The 14,874-nt window shown below is 34.1% G+C and overlaps 1 protein-coding gene and 1 pseudogene across 1 annotated transcript; both read right to left on the bottom strand.

Annotated features, from left to right (window-relative positions):
- Window positions 1-100: 100 nt before the first annotated feature.
- Window positions 101-5,258, bottom strand: LOC109112012 (sorting and assembly machinery component 50 homolog A-like). The gene is made up of 15 exons (XM_019125032.2): window positions 5,098-5,258; window positions 4,604-4,714; window positions 4,374-4,496; window positions 4,187-4,274; window positions 4,007-4,113; window positions 3,783-3,913; window positions 3,228-3,315; window positions 2,888-3,016; window positions 2,736-2,807; window positions 2,565-2,651; window positions 1,145-1,215; window positions 994-1,061; window positions 767-913; window positions 546-687; window positions 101-440 (listed from the first exon to the last, which is right to left on the bottom strand). Exons 1-15 carry the CDS (start codon window positions 5,116-5,118, stop codon window positions 395-397), a joined length of 1,431 nt encoding a protein of 476 aa, XP_018980577.2. The 5' UTR covers window positions 5,119-5,258; the 3' UTR covers window positions 101-394.
- A 3,432-nt stretch (window positions 5,259-8,690) lies between these two features.
- On the bottom strand, window positions 8,691-13,518 carry LOC122135682 (annotated as a pseudogene).
- Between the last annotated feature and the right edge of the window lie 1,356 nt (window positions 13,519-14,874).

The following is a 14,874-nucleotide window of genomic DNA, read 5'->3' as shown; positions in this document are numbered from 1 at the left end:
ATACATAGAATTATATTTTGTATATTATCTAAATATATAGAATTTATTAACTATTTGTGTGTGTGTATAGAACACTTGAAAAAACACAAAGAAACCACAATAAAGGCCAGAAACATTATTTACTGAACACTGATTGTTCTGACAAATAAATATGACAATAAGAGCACTGATGTCCGATATATTCTCCTCTGAAGTAACAATAACTTTAAAATGGGCAACTGATTCCTAACCAATCTTTTTGGTTTTAGACCTTTTTTAGCATGTTTGCCAACTGAAAAATTAGCCATCATTTACTGCATTACTTTGCTGCTGGAAATGGAATCGTATGAATATCCTTTAGCACAAGTACAAAGTGACAGAACTGCTTCTTTGTTCCAAAGCGGGAATTATGGTATCACAGGAAGCGGATTCCAGCCCCAAACTGCACTCCATCACATATCCTGAGAGACAAAACGCATCAGCATATTACAAATTCATAATAGTAGGATAATGCTAGTACATTAATGTGTTTGTGATTGATTATGTGAGTATCTATGACTGTCTACCTGTCTCCGCTTCGGACGCCCATGGGAATGCAGTAGTTGAGCTCCAGGCGAGCGATGTTCCCTAGACGCAACACAATACCCGCTCCATAAGACCAGCGGATACATTCGGCCAGCTTGCTCAGGTGTGCCCTGGGTCCTTCCCCTAGTGGATGATTTCAATTATAGCAACAATTATAAGTAAAAGAAGGAGAAAAATATGACCTTTGCAGCCTTCATCTCACCATAGTTGAGGTTACACAGGTTTCCGGCATTGAGGAAGAAATGTGTCCTAAAAAGTTCTCCGAAGCTGCCTCTGCCTGGCCTGAATGGGAGAGGGGTGTACAGATGAAGCCCTCCAGCCCAATACACCTCCCCACCGAGGTAATCGCCTGTCATCAAAGTGAGAAAACAAACCTTAGTTGTGAATATTGAGATACTGAGCTTCACTGTCAGAGTCAGAGTCAGTTACCTTCACTCTGAGGGCCGATACTGTACATGCTGAAGCCCCTCACACTGGTCGGACCGCCCAAATAGAATCTAAACACACGTTTAAATACAAAAACAACATTACTTTGAGTGTTTGTGGGTTATTCTTACCAATGACAGAGGAATTCACTAACCTGTCAGCGATAGAGGAGGGTTTGTCTCCGAGGGGCAGCAACATACCGCCCCACAGAGAGGTAGAGAGCACCTACAAAACAAGGAAAATAAGCAAATGGAACCTTATTAAAGAACATTTTTGTTGAGGTAACAAACTTATTTTCAGTGCAGAAAGTGTGAACAAATTCTTAATTGAACTTATTTGTGTATTTCTTTTTATTATTTTAATTTTGTATTAATAATTATATATCGACTTTTGTTGTCAACAATTAGTTGCCAGGGAAACATTTCTAATTTTCATTTTGTTTAAGGACTAAAAAAACTAAAGAGAAGCCCTCTGAAAGCGTTTAAAACATCAACAAACTAATGTTATCATTAACTAAACTGTGACTATTAAAAACATTTACTTTAACTGTAAAAAAATGTTAACTGAATAAAAAAAATTATATGTTAATCCACACCAATGAATAAAAAATAATATATATATACACACATGCTCTAAACTGCAAGCTCAGTGAGAAAAAGTTAGAGTATATATATAATATATAGGAATACGTATAAAGTATATACATTATATAATATTTTTTGAAACACATACATACATACACACACAAAACAAAAAAATACTTTCGTTTTTTAACATATACAATATATATATATATATAGATAATATAAATGACCACAGTGATCAATATATACACACACACACACACATATATGTGTATGTGCATGTGTGTGTGTTTGTGTTAAATATGATATACATGTATATATCATCTATATATTATACAGCATACATGTACAACATATAATATATATATATATATATAAATATATATAATATACATATATGATATATGATATAACATTCATTTGCATCACAGGAATATACATATAAATAGAATATATATATTATTGTATAATATTACACAATATTACACACATTTTTGACACAAACATATATATAAGAAACTTCACACAACACACAAATATATGTGTATGTGTGTGTATGTATATATATATATATATATACATATACATATATATATATATATATATAAGTGGGCTATATATAGGATATACATATATATATACATATATATATATATACATATACATATACATATACATATACATATATACATATACATATATTATATATATATATATATATATATATATATATATATATATATATATATATATATATACTATATATATACATACATATATACACATATATACACACACATACATATACATATACATATACATATATATATAATTATTTTCATTTAGTTGCCATTTCTAATTTGAGCTTAATTCATGTTGGAGTACTACAACTACTAAAATTTGAATAAATACTATAATAGTATATTAATGATACTAAAATAACACTGCAATAAACAAACATAAGCAATAGTTTCCTCCACAGCTTCTCACCGAGTCCCAGAACAGAGTTTTGTTGAGCTGAATTTCAAAGTCTTCCTTCAGGAAACTGACATCTCCTCCAGTGTAACCTGCCAGTTCCTAACAGACCATAACAATTTAAGTTAATAATGACAGTATTGGATAAACTATTTCTTATAAGGACAATAACTGATTCAAACAAACCTGGTTGATCTTCAGTAAGGCACCTTTTCTTGGAAGGATGGTAGAATTGCGTGTGTCGATGACCATTGTGTGCTGTGGGGAAAACATCATATATATTTAAAACCTAAACGATATCAATGAGTGTAATATCAAGTTTCAGAGAAGAAACATACGGAAAGTGAGGACTTCAAGGAATGGCCACTCTCCTCCCTGACAGCAAAGGAGGACGTACGGGCCAGACAACCCAGCTCTCTCCACACACCCTCCCACTTCAAAGTGTGATTTGTCCTCCAGATGGGGAACTGGTGATTACAGACAAAACAATGGACAATCTCATTTAATCTTACACATATACTAAAGCTTTTGACTTTATCTAATAAAACCTTATTTATGAAATAAAATAATGTGTGTTTTGTTAAAGAGATAATAAAAGATACAAAATAATAAAGTAAAAATAAAACAAATTTTAATTAAACAAAATTGTAAAAATAAATAAATAAATAAATCCCTTACACTGAACTCTGTGGAGACCCCTCGATCTGTTTCTCTGAGTGAGCTCCATGGGAACTGCCCTGTGACTTTATACAAGTTAATGGAGAAGCTGAAAGAATGAGTAAGTGTCAACAGCAAATCTAGGAAAAGTCACAAAACTACCACTGAAACATAATTACTATAAATCTAGTAATCGGAGCTATACTGTATATTCAAAAATTCAGTCATTATTTCAGAAGGCTATATCGTAGTGTAGGACATATCGAAGATTTCCAAATAAGCTTTAGTTGACACAGCCATGAATAATGATTTGCTAGTTTATTCTAGAATTTAACAGGACAAAGAATTATAAAACTTGTTTGTTTGTTTTTTTCCTAGATGAGATGCATTTTAAATGTTTACAGTATCTAGTAAAGTAAATTGTGTTTTTTAAGCCTTAATGAATATTATGTAAAGATTGTTTACTAATAAGAAATGTTCTTAACTTCAATGACTAACTTGGCCAACATGACATTTCAAACAAATCAAAATATCATTTTTAAATAGAAATCTTCATTACCAGGCCAAGAAACATACTTGCGCTCAAAGTGTCCAGGCTGGGGCTTGAAGAATGACAGGCCATATGAGGTTTCCTTAGTCCCATAAGAGAACTGGAAGGTCAGCTTCTCTGCACGGCCAAAAACATTGGGTAATTTCAGACCCAGCACCTGAAATAAGAGCCAGAACAACAGTTTTGTAAATAATTTTGGTTTCTTGTAGACACACAGCCAACAGTGACGATGCAGGAGTCAGTAGCTCACCATGCTTCCCTCGTTGTTCCCAACCATGGTGTTGTAACTTCCTGTCATTCTCCTCAGCTCCTTCACCTCGAATGTTACATCTAGTCCATTTGGCAGTGCGTCAGCACCTGTTTTGAGAGGAATTCAGACTTCGATGCATCACTTAGATTATTGGTTGTTTGCATAATTCAGCAGTCATACCTTCAGCGGTGTCAATGACAACTTCCACATTTCTGAATATACCCAGACGCAAAAGTCTCTGTCTGGCCTCATGGGACTTCTTCATTACCTGTAACATAATTATTATTGAGGAGAATTATATAAATTAAGAAAAAAATGAAAGCATGTAATATTATTTAATAGCGTAATTTTAGCAGCATCTATACACATCAATCAAGTTTTTGGCACGGAAAACATCTGCAATCTCGTATGTTAAAATGTCTTCCTTTGTTCTTCCGAGACCAGGGAGGTGACTTCCGAGACCACCGATGTGCACATGCTGTACTACAACCTAAACAATTAAAATACATTAAAAAAAAATAACAATATGCCTGATACAAAACCACATTTCTGCATGTACAAGCAGTGGATAGATCAATCACATGAAATCCATCTCACATCTTTATTTTCCAGAACTTCCTGTTTCTCTTCATGCTCTGGTTCTCCCAGGTCCATGTCATCTGCTTGAAGCCCCAGTTCAGGCCCTTGCATAGGAAGGGGGTCCAGACTCTGAGTCAACAGATATGTACAAGAGAGTGAGTGATCTATGATGTTATTATAGTAAGCATACTCAAAGAAACTGATCTTGTATAAATTATCATCACTGTCAATATGTAAAACTACAACAGATACTATAGAAGTGTGCGAATACAAAAGCAGTGAGATAAGTATTGTATGACAGCTATAGTTTGTTCATGTCCAAAGCGACATGAGAAAGTGATAAAGAGAGATCAAGCGTTTATATTTGAATAATTGATCTAACATACAACTAACATTTAATAATGATTAATGTGTATTACTAAACGTCATCCTGAACTCGGCCTGTCATTCAAAGACTCTGTTCAGAGGTCATTACTTTAGCTTTTCCGACAACTTTGGAAAAATGCGCTTACCCTGGCATGCACGGTCCCCATGTTTAAAAGACTTTTTTACATTCAAATATCCGCAATATGATAATAAACACAGTTCACGTTAATACAGCACAATCCGCGGTCTGTCTCTGGCACACTAAAATGTCCCGGTGGCCGCCATGACACTTGGTAACCACGCCCCTCGGCAATGATGATTGGCGGAGGAGGACAGAACAACTTCGTCATGTTAGTCACTATTTTCCTTAAAAGATATGGTGGGCAAATTGCAGTTTTGACGTTCCACAGGAATCTGCATTCTTTATCATCAGGTACTGTTGGTTTGCAAAAATATTATATGAGTTTATTCGCTTTTCCAGTGTACAACCTGATTACTGGTTGGTTAAGCATTCCAGTAGGCGGAGCCAACTCCTGATTGACAGCCAGACCATATCCATGGGAACAGCTAAGTGTCCTCGACTTGTGGTCAAGTTTTTAATTTGAACAACGACAGTGTAAATACGAATTTAACACAAGAATGAGTTTCCGCTGTGGAGAGTTGGGTTAGTATTAATATAACTTTATTAATATAATTTCTGAATGAAAAATACGTTCTGGTCCTTAAAATCGTAATAAAAAGTTTCTAATGGTTTAAAATTAAGTCCAAGTTTATATATATTGAAGACTAACATTATAATATATTATAATAAATATAATAAATTATAAAATAATTAAAAAAATGACAAAGGAAACAAAACCAATACTGTATTTCAAAAAAAGCTGCTTACCAAAAAATGTTGTATTTGTTAAATTCAGGTATCACCTTTTGCACAAATGCCTCAAATCTCAAGCCATTTAGATCTGAGGCCTGTGACACAGGGGCTAATCACATCATCCCCAGAGCTAAGAGTGCGTCTCGGATTTCCACAGGAGATTTCTCAAAGAGGAACACAATCAAGTCTGACTTTGGTATGGTCTATGCTGTTTACTTTCTTGGTAATGATAGAAAAGCATGTTGTTGAGGAGATTTTCGATTTTATTACTTCTTCTTTACAGCCTCCTCCGTTCAGTCAGTGCCAGATGAGAATCTTTCTTTGGTGGAGAACCTACTCTTGGAGAGAGTCAAGGACAAAAAAGAGGACTTGAAGGCTTCTTTTGAGGAAACCAAACTGTCAGTTCAGTTCAGTTCGAGGGGTTTAATTTAATTAAAATCTGTTTTCTATTTTGATTTACAGATAAAGAAGAATTATAGCCTTAATGAAAAAGCTATGCAGGTATTTGACATAACAGTCAGTGGGTTTGTCTCTCAAGAGGATCTCAGATCTGTCCTCAGTAATTTCCTCTTCCCCTTGGATGATAATATCGTCAGGGAGTTACTGAACAGGTATGAGATATTAACTGTCGTTTATGTACCTCTCTGAATGCAATTCTGAAATTCATCTAGTGATTTAGTCACAGATTTGGAGTGAGCAGCACAGAGCCTGTGCAGTGGAGAATATTTCTTGGATTGAAAAACTTGATGATAAAAAGTTGTCAGTTGTGCACATCAAATCACAGCTATTCATAATAGTGATAACTGTTTCTGCAGAACAGAACAGGGTTTATCAGTAGAGATGATCTATGCAGAGCTTTGGAGAGCCTGAACTTCCATCTGACCGATGAGCAGTTCACTGCACTTGCTGATGTCCTGGATGAGGAACATACAGAAGCCATAAATTAACAACAATTCCTGGACTTCCTCCATCACCAAAGACCAATCGTGATATTATTACCTTTGCATTACTGTAATATCCATGGTCACATTTTTCCTTAAAAAAAAAAAAAGAAATATCACATGAAGTAAATAAAGTTTATTCTTAGGACCCTTAAGATTTTTTTGGCATTGTGGCATTATTTTCAGGACAATCAAGCTCATTTTAACCCCCATTTCTCACATACTGCAATATACAAATTGTGATTAGTGAAATAAAAAATAAATAACTGAAATAAAAAAATGCGTTTTTGAACACTCCTAGTGGGATCATGTGATCTCAAAATGGCAGCTTCCATGAGGAGAAATGTTTAATGAGAAATTAAACATACTTTTTACTTAACAGTTGTGTTGGCAGGCCTTTTGTTAGTTGGGTGATGATGTTAAAAGCATCATGACCAAAAATGATTTAAAGCAGCTTCTTTTTAAATACTACATGCCCATCACTCCAAATGAGTTTGAAAAACTCTGGGGCAGGTAAGCATATGAATTTCATTTACAGTATATTTCACCTTTAATGTGAAAAATGTTTGATATCTGCTGTATATAAAACTAAAAAAGAACTTATTTTACAGATATGATGAAGAGTGGAAGGGCTTTGTCACTCAGAGTTTTTAAGAACAACAGACCTGCTGTCTGCTCCCCGGGCGCTGCAGCATAAATGGCTGTCCACTGCTCTGGGTGTGTGTTCACTGCTGTGTGTGTGCACTTTGGATGGGTTAAATGCAGAGCACGAATTCTGAGTATGGGTCACCATACTTGGCTGTATGTCACATCACTTCACACTCACTTTTAAGGTATATATGTCAAAAAGGAGTAAAATTGACATAATAAAGTCTTGTTTTCATGCTAAGTCCCTGACTGTTTTTAGGTTTGTTGAGTGCACTCCAGAGATGTGGACGTATCTGTGGATGTGGCAGATGACAATGAAAATCATTGGACAAATATGGAAGAAAGCTTTCTCAATAAGGTTTGAAAGATGTTACATATCTATCTTCAGTTGTACATGTACATGTTACATATGTATCTTCAGTTACATATGTACACAGAAATATCCAACTCTTCACCAACTCCCTTTACCTTCAAACCAAACTCACTGACCAGCCCCAACTCTTATTCCTCCTCTTCTTATATACACGGTGTAATTATTTTTAATAAAAAAACTGAAAAAAATTAGAAAAATAAAAATAAAATACTAATAAAGAAATGAATGTACAAGCAAAAAATAGCATTATTGTATTTTAATGAAAAAAAAAAATCATGTTTACAGAAAGAGTAAAAATAGCACCAAGTAAGAGCATGTCGATAAATCCATAAATTATATCATGTTCAGGATTAGTTGTATTACCAGTCATACTGTATTGTATTTTACAGTACTGAAGGCGGAGAGATGTTTGTGAACAGTGATGCTGATGCTTCCTCATCAAGGAACACATTTCAAGTGTACAGTCACCAGTAATTGTAACTTTTCTTGCAGTGGCATCATAAAAGCTCCTAAAAACCATCATGGTAGCGTCCATGTAAAAAGGCAACATTTGTCACATTATGATAGTAAGAAAACATTACTTAAAAGTTATCCTTACAGATTTTGCAATCCGATTTGAAAAATTTGGGTAGTTACACTTAAAATATTACTTCACAAGCAAACATAATACGTCCCATCTAAAAATATGAATCAAATGAAAAAAATAGTGAATGCTCCTTATGAAAAAAAATCAAGTATCAGTCCCTGATATCACAATGCAATAAACCAGTGCTCAGAACCTCGTACACTAAACTACTGAAAATAATGTCAATAACTCTAAACCATTAAAGTAAAAGATAAGTATATTCTCCAATTCCATAGAAATGCTAATTCCTAAAAAGTCTAATTGAAATTCAATGTAAAAACTGTTCTTTTCTTTATTAAAGAGGCTTTTGAGATTTCAAAGGCCCCCAAATTGAAAATCAGAGGTATAGTTTCTTTAAAAGCACAGCAGCCATTGGATTCTTCTTGTGCAAGTTGGGCCACCTGGTGTGATACTGCAATTCCTCAAATCGTTCCTGAAATTATAACGTAACAGACTGTCACAGCAACGCAAAGGAGAAAGAAACCAATGCCCCTGAAGACTCCTGGATTCGATTCTGAGAAGATAAGAGGCACAGCATCTCTGGAAGAGGACAGGAAACGACAGGCTTCATCTGAAGCCTTTGTCCTTCCTCATACACCCCAGCTTTGGGCTTGAGAGGAGCTGCCGATGTCTGGGATCTGATCGGCAAAAGACTGCGTCATCCACTGACCGTCGTGAACCTGGCCAACTGCATTTGGATTCGTAGGCGCTTCCTCAGCTGTGTCAGCTAGAGATTTAAAAATAAAAATGATTTTAAACTTGTCAATAGGATCCAAAGACCTTTGACTTTCATTGCATGGACAAAAAAACACTGGAACATTTTTCAGAATACCTTTTTTGTGTTTCACAGAAGAAAGATGGTACCAACCTGTTTTCTCAGATGAGGAGAAGTTACAATATCCATTGCTTTGGACTCCTTCAGGTGCTGGTTCTCCATAAACTCCTCCGAAAGCTGCCTCATAACCAGGAACATACTGCTCTTCCTTGATGGCCATTCTCTTAGCATCCTCTGTAAAACAGAAGGCAAATAAAATGTGGTCAAGTACAGTCCATAACTGTGTAATCACTTTGTTTAGAAAAGGAAGGCAATCATAAATGGTCTTCTTGTACCTTTGGCCATGCCGAGATCAAATGTGTATTTCACTTCTTCTATCTCCACTGGTTTGATCACACCCTTCAGCTGATCTCGGAGCTCTCTGCTGATGTAAAAATGCACTTTGTCCTGAGCACGAGGAAACTGAGCACAGCGGGCACTGGAGGACGGCATCAGGTACAACGCCTACAGAAAACAGTAATATGCAGCGTATGACTCAAATATGACAGAGTTATGCTTTTTTCATGCAGTGAACCAAAATACGGTTTCTTACCGTCTCAGAGTCAGGAATCTTATGAGGCTGTAGGCCAAATTCAAGTGTTTTGGGCTTCTTTCCAAATATCTCCCTACAGAACATTTCATATATACCTGAAACAAACGTAATTGTTAAATACACGCCTTCATATGAGTTCGCATTCTGTATCCGGTCCGAATACTTACATTTCCCATTAAAAACTGCTATGAGTGGCTTGAATTTCATGATCTTTTCCACTAAGATTTTACCACCTTCTCGAAGTTCCTTGCTGTAGAACGTGACAGGCAAAACAGGTTAGAGAAACATCATCACTTCCAGTCATGAATGAAAGCAGAGTGACTATCTACTGCACCTAGAGAGATCTTTGCTTCCCGGTGTCGCTCTAGCTACCATGTTTGTAAAGCCGATGCCATATTTCTCAGGCAAACTCTGATCATCCATGTGATTTAGCAACTTCTCTGTGAATCCAGACAGGAACAGACACTTCCCTGAAAGATTGACAAGAACGATTATAGTTTAAAAATTGAAAGATTTTAAACAATTTATTTTTATATTAATATATAACAGATTTTTTAAAAAAAATAAATCAATAAAAATAATTACATACAATTTAATATAAAAAAAAATAAAAAAAAAAAATATTATTAATCAGATATTATTATTATTAAATATATTATTCATTATAATAAAATTTTTAGTTTATATTAGAATATTTCTGTATTTACATTATTGTCATAGTAATATTAACTCTAAAAGAATAGAGGTCGACCAATGCATCCGTTTTGCCGATAATCGGCACCGATAATTGATTGCCGGAACTTATCGGCAAAAATCCATGCCGATAGTTTTCCCGGGTTGTGTCTGTCATTATACGAAGACCGACAACAAAACAGTGTGTAGACACAGCGCTGCGCTGTTGCCCGGTGTGCGACAGCCATATTTTGTTATTTTAAAAAGATAATCATCAAGTGTTCTAGAATAGAAGCAATTAGAAGTTTGAAGAGCATACATACAATATCCATATGCATATTATTTCAATGCTATGGCCTTTGTGTAGATATTTAAAGATGTCCATCTAGTTAGAGTGTGTTAATGTCAACATATACACATAATTTTTTTTTAATTTTGAAGTTGCTTCTGTTAGCATTAGTTAATGAACTTTGAACTAACTTTAATGATTCATATATAATTGATATTTAATATTAATATTTTTATTCATTTACAAAGTATGATTCAGTACTTCAGATTTATTTATTTATTTTTCATAATAAAGCCCTATTTTAGTTTTTGTTCAGTACTATCGGTTAATTAATCGGTATCAGCCAGTGAGGTCCAACCTAGCTATCGGTACTGGTATCACTATCGCTAATACATATATATTAATATTTATATATGAATTAGATTATATAAATATATATTACATTATATTTCTGTAATCTCAGTCTTGGATGTGATTAATCATGATTAATCGATTTCATAGCCCTACAGTATATTATACTGTATAAATGTTTCTGTTGACATCAATAATATAGATAAGAATATCCAATATAATGACAACAATAAAATGTTTTAATGAAGAATATCTTTACAGTAAAACATAATAGTGATGTTAAAGTTAAAAATGAGTAGAACTGAATGCTACTTACAAAAATGGTTTCCTGGTCCAGGGAACCATCTTCCAATATAGGCCGCCATCAGCCCTGGATTAATTCCGATCTGAATCATAAAAATAAGATTTATATCTTATTGCGAGTTCAATGCCAGCTTTGCTTTAACATTCTTGATCGTTAAAAGGCAACCTTAGGCAAAAATGGGAAAAACTTACAATGACATAGTCCAGATTGGGGGTAAGAATGTCAGGCAGTGTTTTCTTCATGACTTCCTCCTCTGACATGCCCTTAAAGCGATCGACTTTCCTCTTGACTTTCTTGAATGTTCCATCAATCTTCTCCTGTCCTTCAGCTGGTGGGGCCTCCTTATCCTCCTTAGCTTTCTTGGGTTTAGGTCCCGGTTTGGCTTTAGGTTCGCCTTTGGCTTTAGGCTCTTTGCTCGCTGGCCTTCCTCGCTTTCCTTTAGCAGGTGCTAAACAGGAAAAAAACACTCTGACTCACCAAAAGCTACATAAGAGAAAACATATTCAGCCTGCTGAGCTTAATTCTAATGTTTGAAAACACAGTCCAGGATAACTACCTTTCTGTGCAGCTGCAGGCTCCAGTTGGGCCGCATCCTCTGGGTGTACATGCGTCTGCTGCATGCTTTTCTAGGACGGTCTTCTCTGGGTCCCTCCATCATAAAGCCAGCATTGCCATTAGCCATGTGAGGATACTGAGCCTGCAGGGCCTGCAGATGCTGCTGAGCTGACTGAACCCTAGTTTCAGAAATAAAAACAGGGCCTGACTGAGTTGTCAGTCCAACTTAGACTTTGTGTAGAAAAAGATCTTAAAAGCACACATTTAACAGGAAACAATGGTGTTTACAGGTAAAATAACTTATTTATGGTATAGTTTATATAATTATTCCTTCACTCAACAAGAACAACATTTAACAGTTAGATAATACAAAAAGATGAAAATGCATTTGCGATTATTTAGATTGCTTATTTACCTTTGCTCAAATATAATGGGATAATATTATTAATGACGTATTTAATTTATAGTAAATTATTAAACTATAATATTTTATAATTATATTTTTTAATAAAAATTAAAATGTAAAACTAAATTAAAAATATAGTTTAATAATAACAACTAATTTTTGAACATCAGTTAACAGAGACTTAAGTCTTATTTTACAAGAAACAATTAAGTTTAAAACGCACAACCAAAGATGAAAACTAAATTTGGCAACATTTCGATTTCAAACCTTTTGCATAAAATATAATGGCGCAATAATAATAATAATAATACTAATAATAATAATAATGTATTAATTATAGTTAATAAACCATAACTGATTTATAAATTATCTAATTATTTACTATATTTTTTAATTAAAATAAATAGTTTTAATAACTAAAAAAACATTTCTAAATGTCAGTTAACAGAAACTTAAGTTTTAGTACTCAACAAGAAACACTCAACATTTAACAGTTTACCTAACATTTAAAACATTTAAATACATTTTGCAACCATTTAGATTGCAAAGCTTATATAACCATAATAATAATAATGATGTATATTTAAATTTATTTAATAAACTCTAATAGTATTTTACAATGACTATAAAACTTGTAATTCTTTTTAAATGTATACAATTAAAATGCACATTAAAAATATAGTTTAATAACTAGAAATGTAACTGACACATAATAACATTATCTACTTTACAATGGAGATCGTGTTATGTAAACAGGTACAACTTCCTAAAGTGATACTGAGTTAAACTATATCATTTTGAGAAGTCAAGACATCAATGCAACCCAGATCTTATTTTTTTTGCTTCAAAAAGAACATTAATAATTGCAGGAAAACATCAGTTTTCAAAACAAACAAGTGGCAAACCAGGGCAGTTTATTCTTCATGTAAGCTGGCCAATAAAACTTGTTATTGTTTGTTTTATATTCGTGCATGGGCGGTACAGCCTGGTTAATAGCATTCAAAAACAGACTTAAAGGCTGAATGTTATTATAACAGCATAATAAAATACGTGGGATCGTAATTAATCTTGGCGGGCAATTGACGACCATATGGGCACACTCACATTGTTGGAGGTATTCCGAGGGGGCATGAGGCAAAGATCCATAGAGCCTTTCATCCATCTCTACGGGTTTACTTAAATAAACAAATATTTGTAGTTCAATTTCAACAGCCAATTTCAGTGGTATTCTCACAGGAGAATATTTTATAACCAACCCTTTTACTTCAATTACACATAAATGCATTCCCTAAATTTAGAGAATATCGAAACTTATCCCGCCTGGCTTAAGTGTAGAAACCAGATCAGAAAAGGTTCGGTGTGCTGGATTTTAAACACACATCTCACACTAAGCTACTATTTTGCCACAGTCAGTAACGGTTAGTTTAAACTGCGGCACTCAGCGAATAAACTAAACTGAGTAATTACATATTAATTCAGCAGGACAAATGCAGGTAAAGGGTTAAGAATCTTTTTTTTTTTTCATAAACAAAAAACAATATATGTTATAGTGTTAGCATGTTCGGCTAACCCTGGCCTAGCGTGCCAGTTCATTGAGTACAATGAATGATGGTCCGCTAGCTACTGTTGCAGCGCGCTTCTATCGACATAAAATGCATTTCCATAGTGCTATTAATCAAATCAAGCTCGTATTTGTTAAATTAATACATACCGTTGTGATGTGATTAAACCGATAGTCCACCGAAATGTTGATTTTTCTTCGTTTTAGGAACAAAAAAACCGGTGAAAGCAACAAAGATGAGACCAAACAGCGAAAAATCAATTTGACAGTGGAGCGTACCAAAGCACCAATACTAGGGGGGTGTTGCGCGCAGTATGTTTTTTTTCTTCCGTTAAATATAAAGAGAAAAACAATTAAATCATAATTTAGGTTTTAATTTAACTATATCTAATGTAAAACTAAAAACGTATTTCAGGCTATTAGTTTTATCTTAATTTCAGTATGGTGATGAAAAATGCACCCCTGTAAGTTAATAGTATGACCTTCGTCGCCGGTGACGTTTAAACTCTTCAAAGCGTGCTTTCTATTGGCTGCGCTTCAATAAATAAAAAATGCCTGTTTCCCGTTAAACAAATCTCAAAATAAAGAACTTAAGCATTAACCACTTCCACCTCCAATTTCTATAAATTACAACACAAAACATATTTATTTATTGATTTCTCAACAACGAAGATTATCGCTGCTTTTATTTCAGACATATCAGAAAGTTTTGAGTTTTAATTTTAATTGTGACAATAACTAGTACACATGACTTTTCTTAATATTGCTTTTATTTGGCCCTTAAACCGTTCCATTAGTAATACATACATACATACATACATACATACATATAAAAAATAAAATACAGCTTACAAAATGACATACATAGTACATAATTGTACAGCAAAAATGAAGCTGGATTATTATGATGTAACAAAACGGGTATAAATAAATGGTACCAAACAGTTATGCACACTG

The sequence above is a fragment of the Cyprinus carpio genome, chromosome A25 (genome assembly GCF_018340385.1).
Source record: "Cyprinus carpio isolate SPL01 chromosome A25, ASM1834038v1, whole genome shotgun sequence".
Classification (NCBI taxonomy): Eukaryota; Metazoa; Chordata; class Actinopteri; order Cypriniformes; family Cyprinidae; genus Cyprinus; species Cyprinus carpio.
The sequence above is the reverse complement of the archived record's forward strand: the minus strand, read 5'-3'. Positions and strand labels throughout refer to the sequence as shown.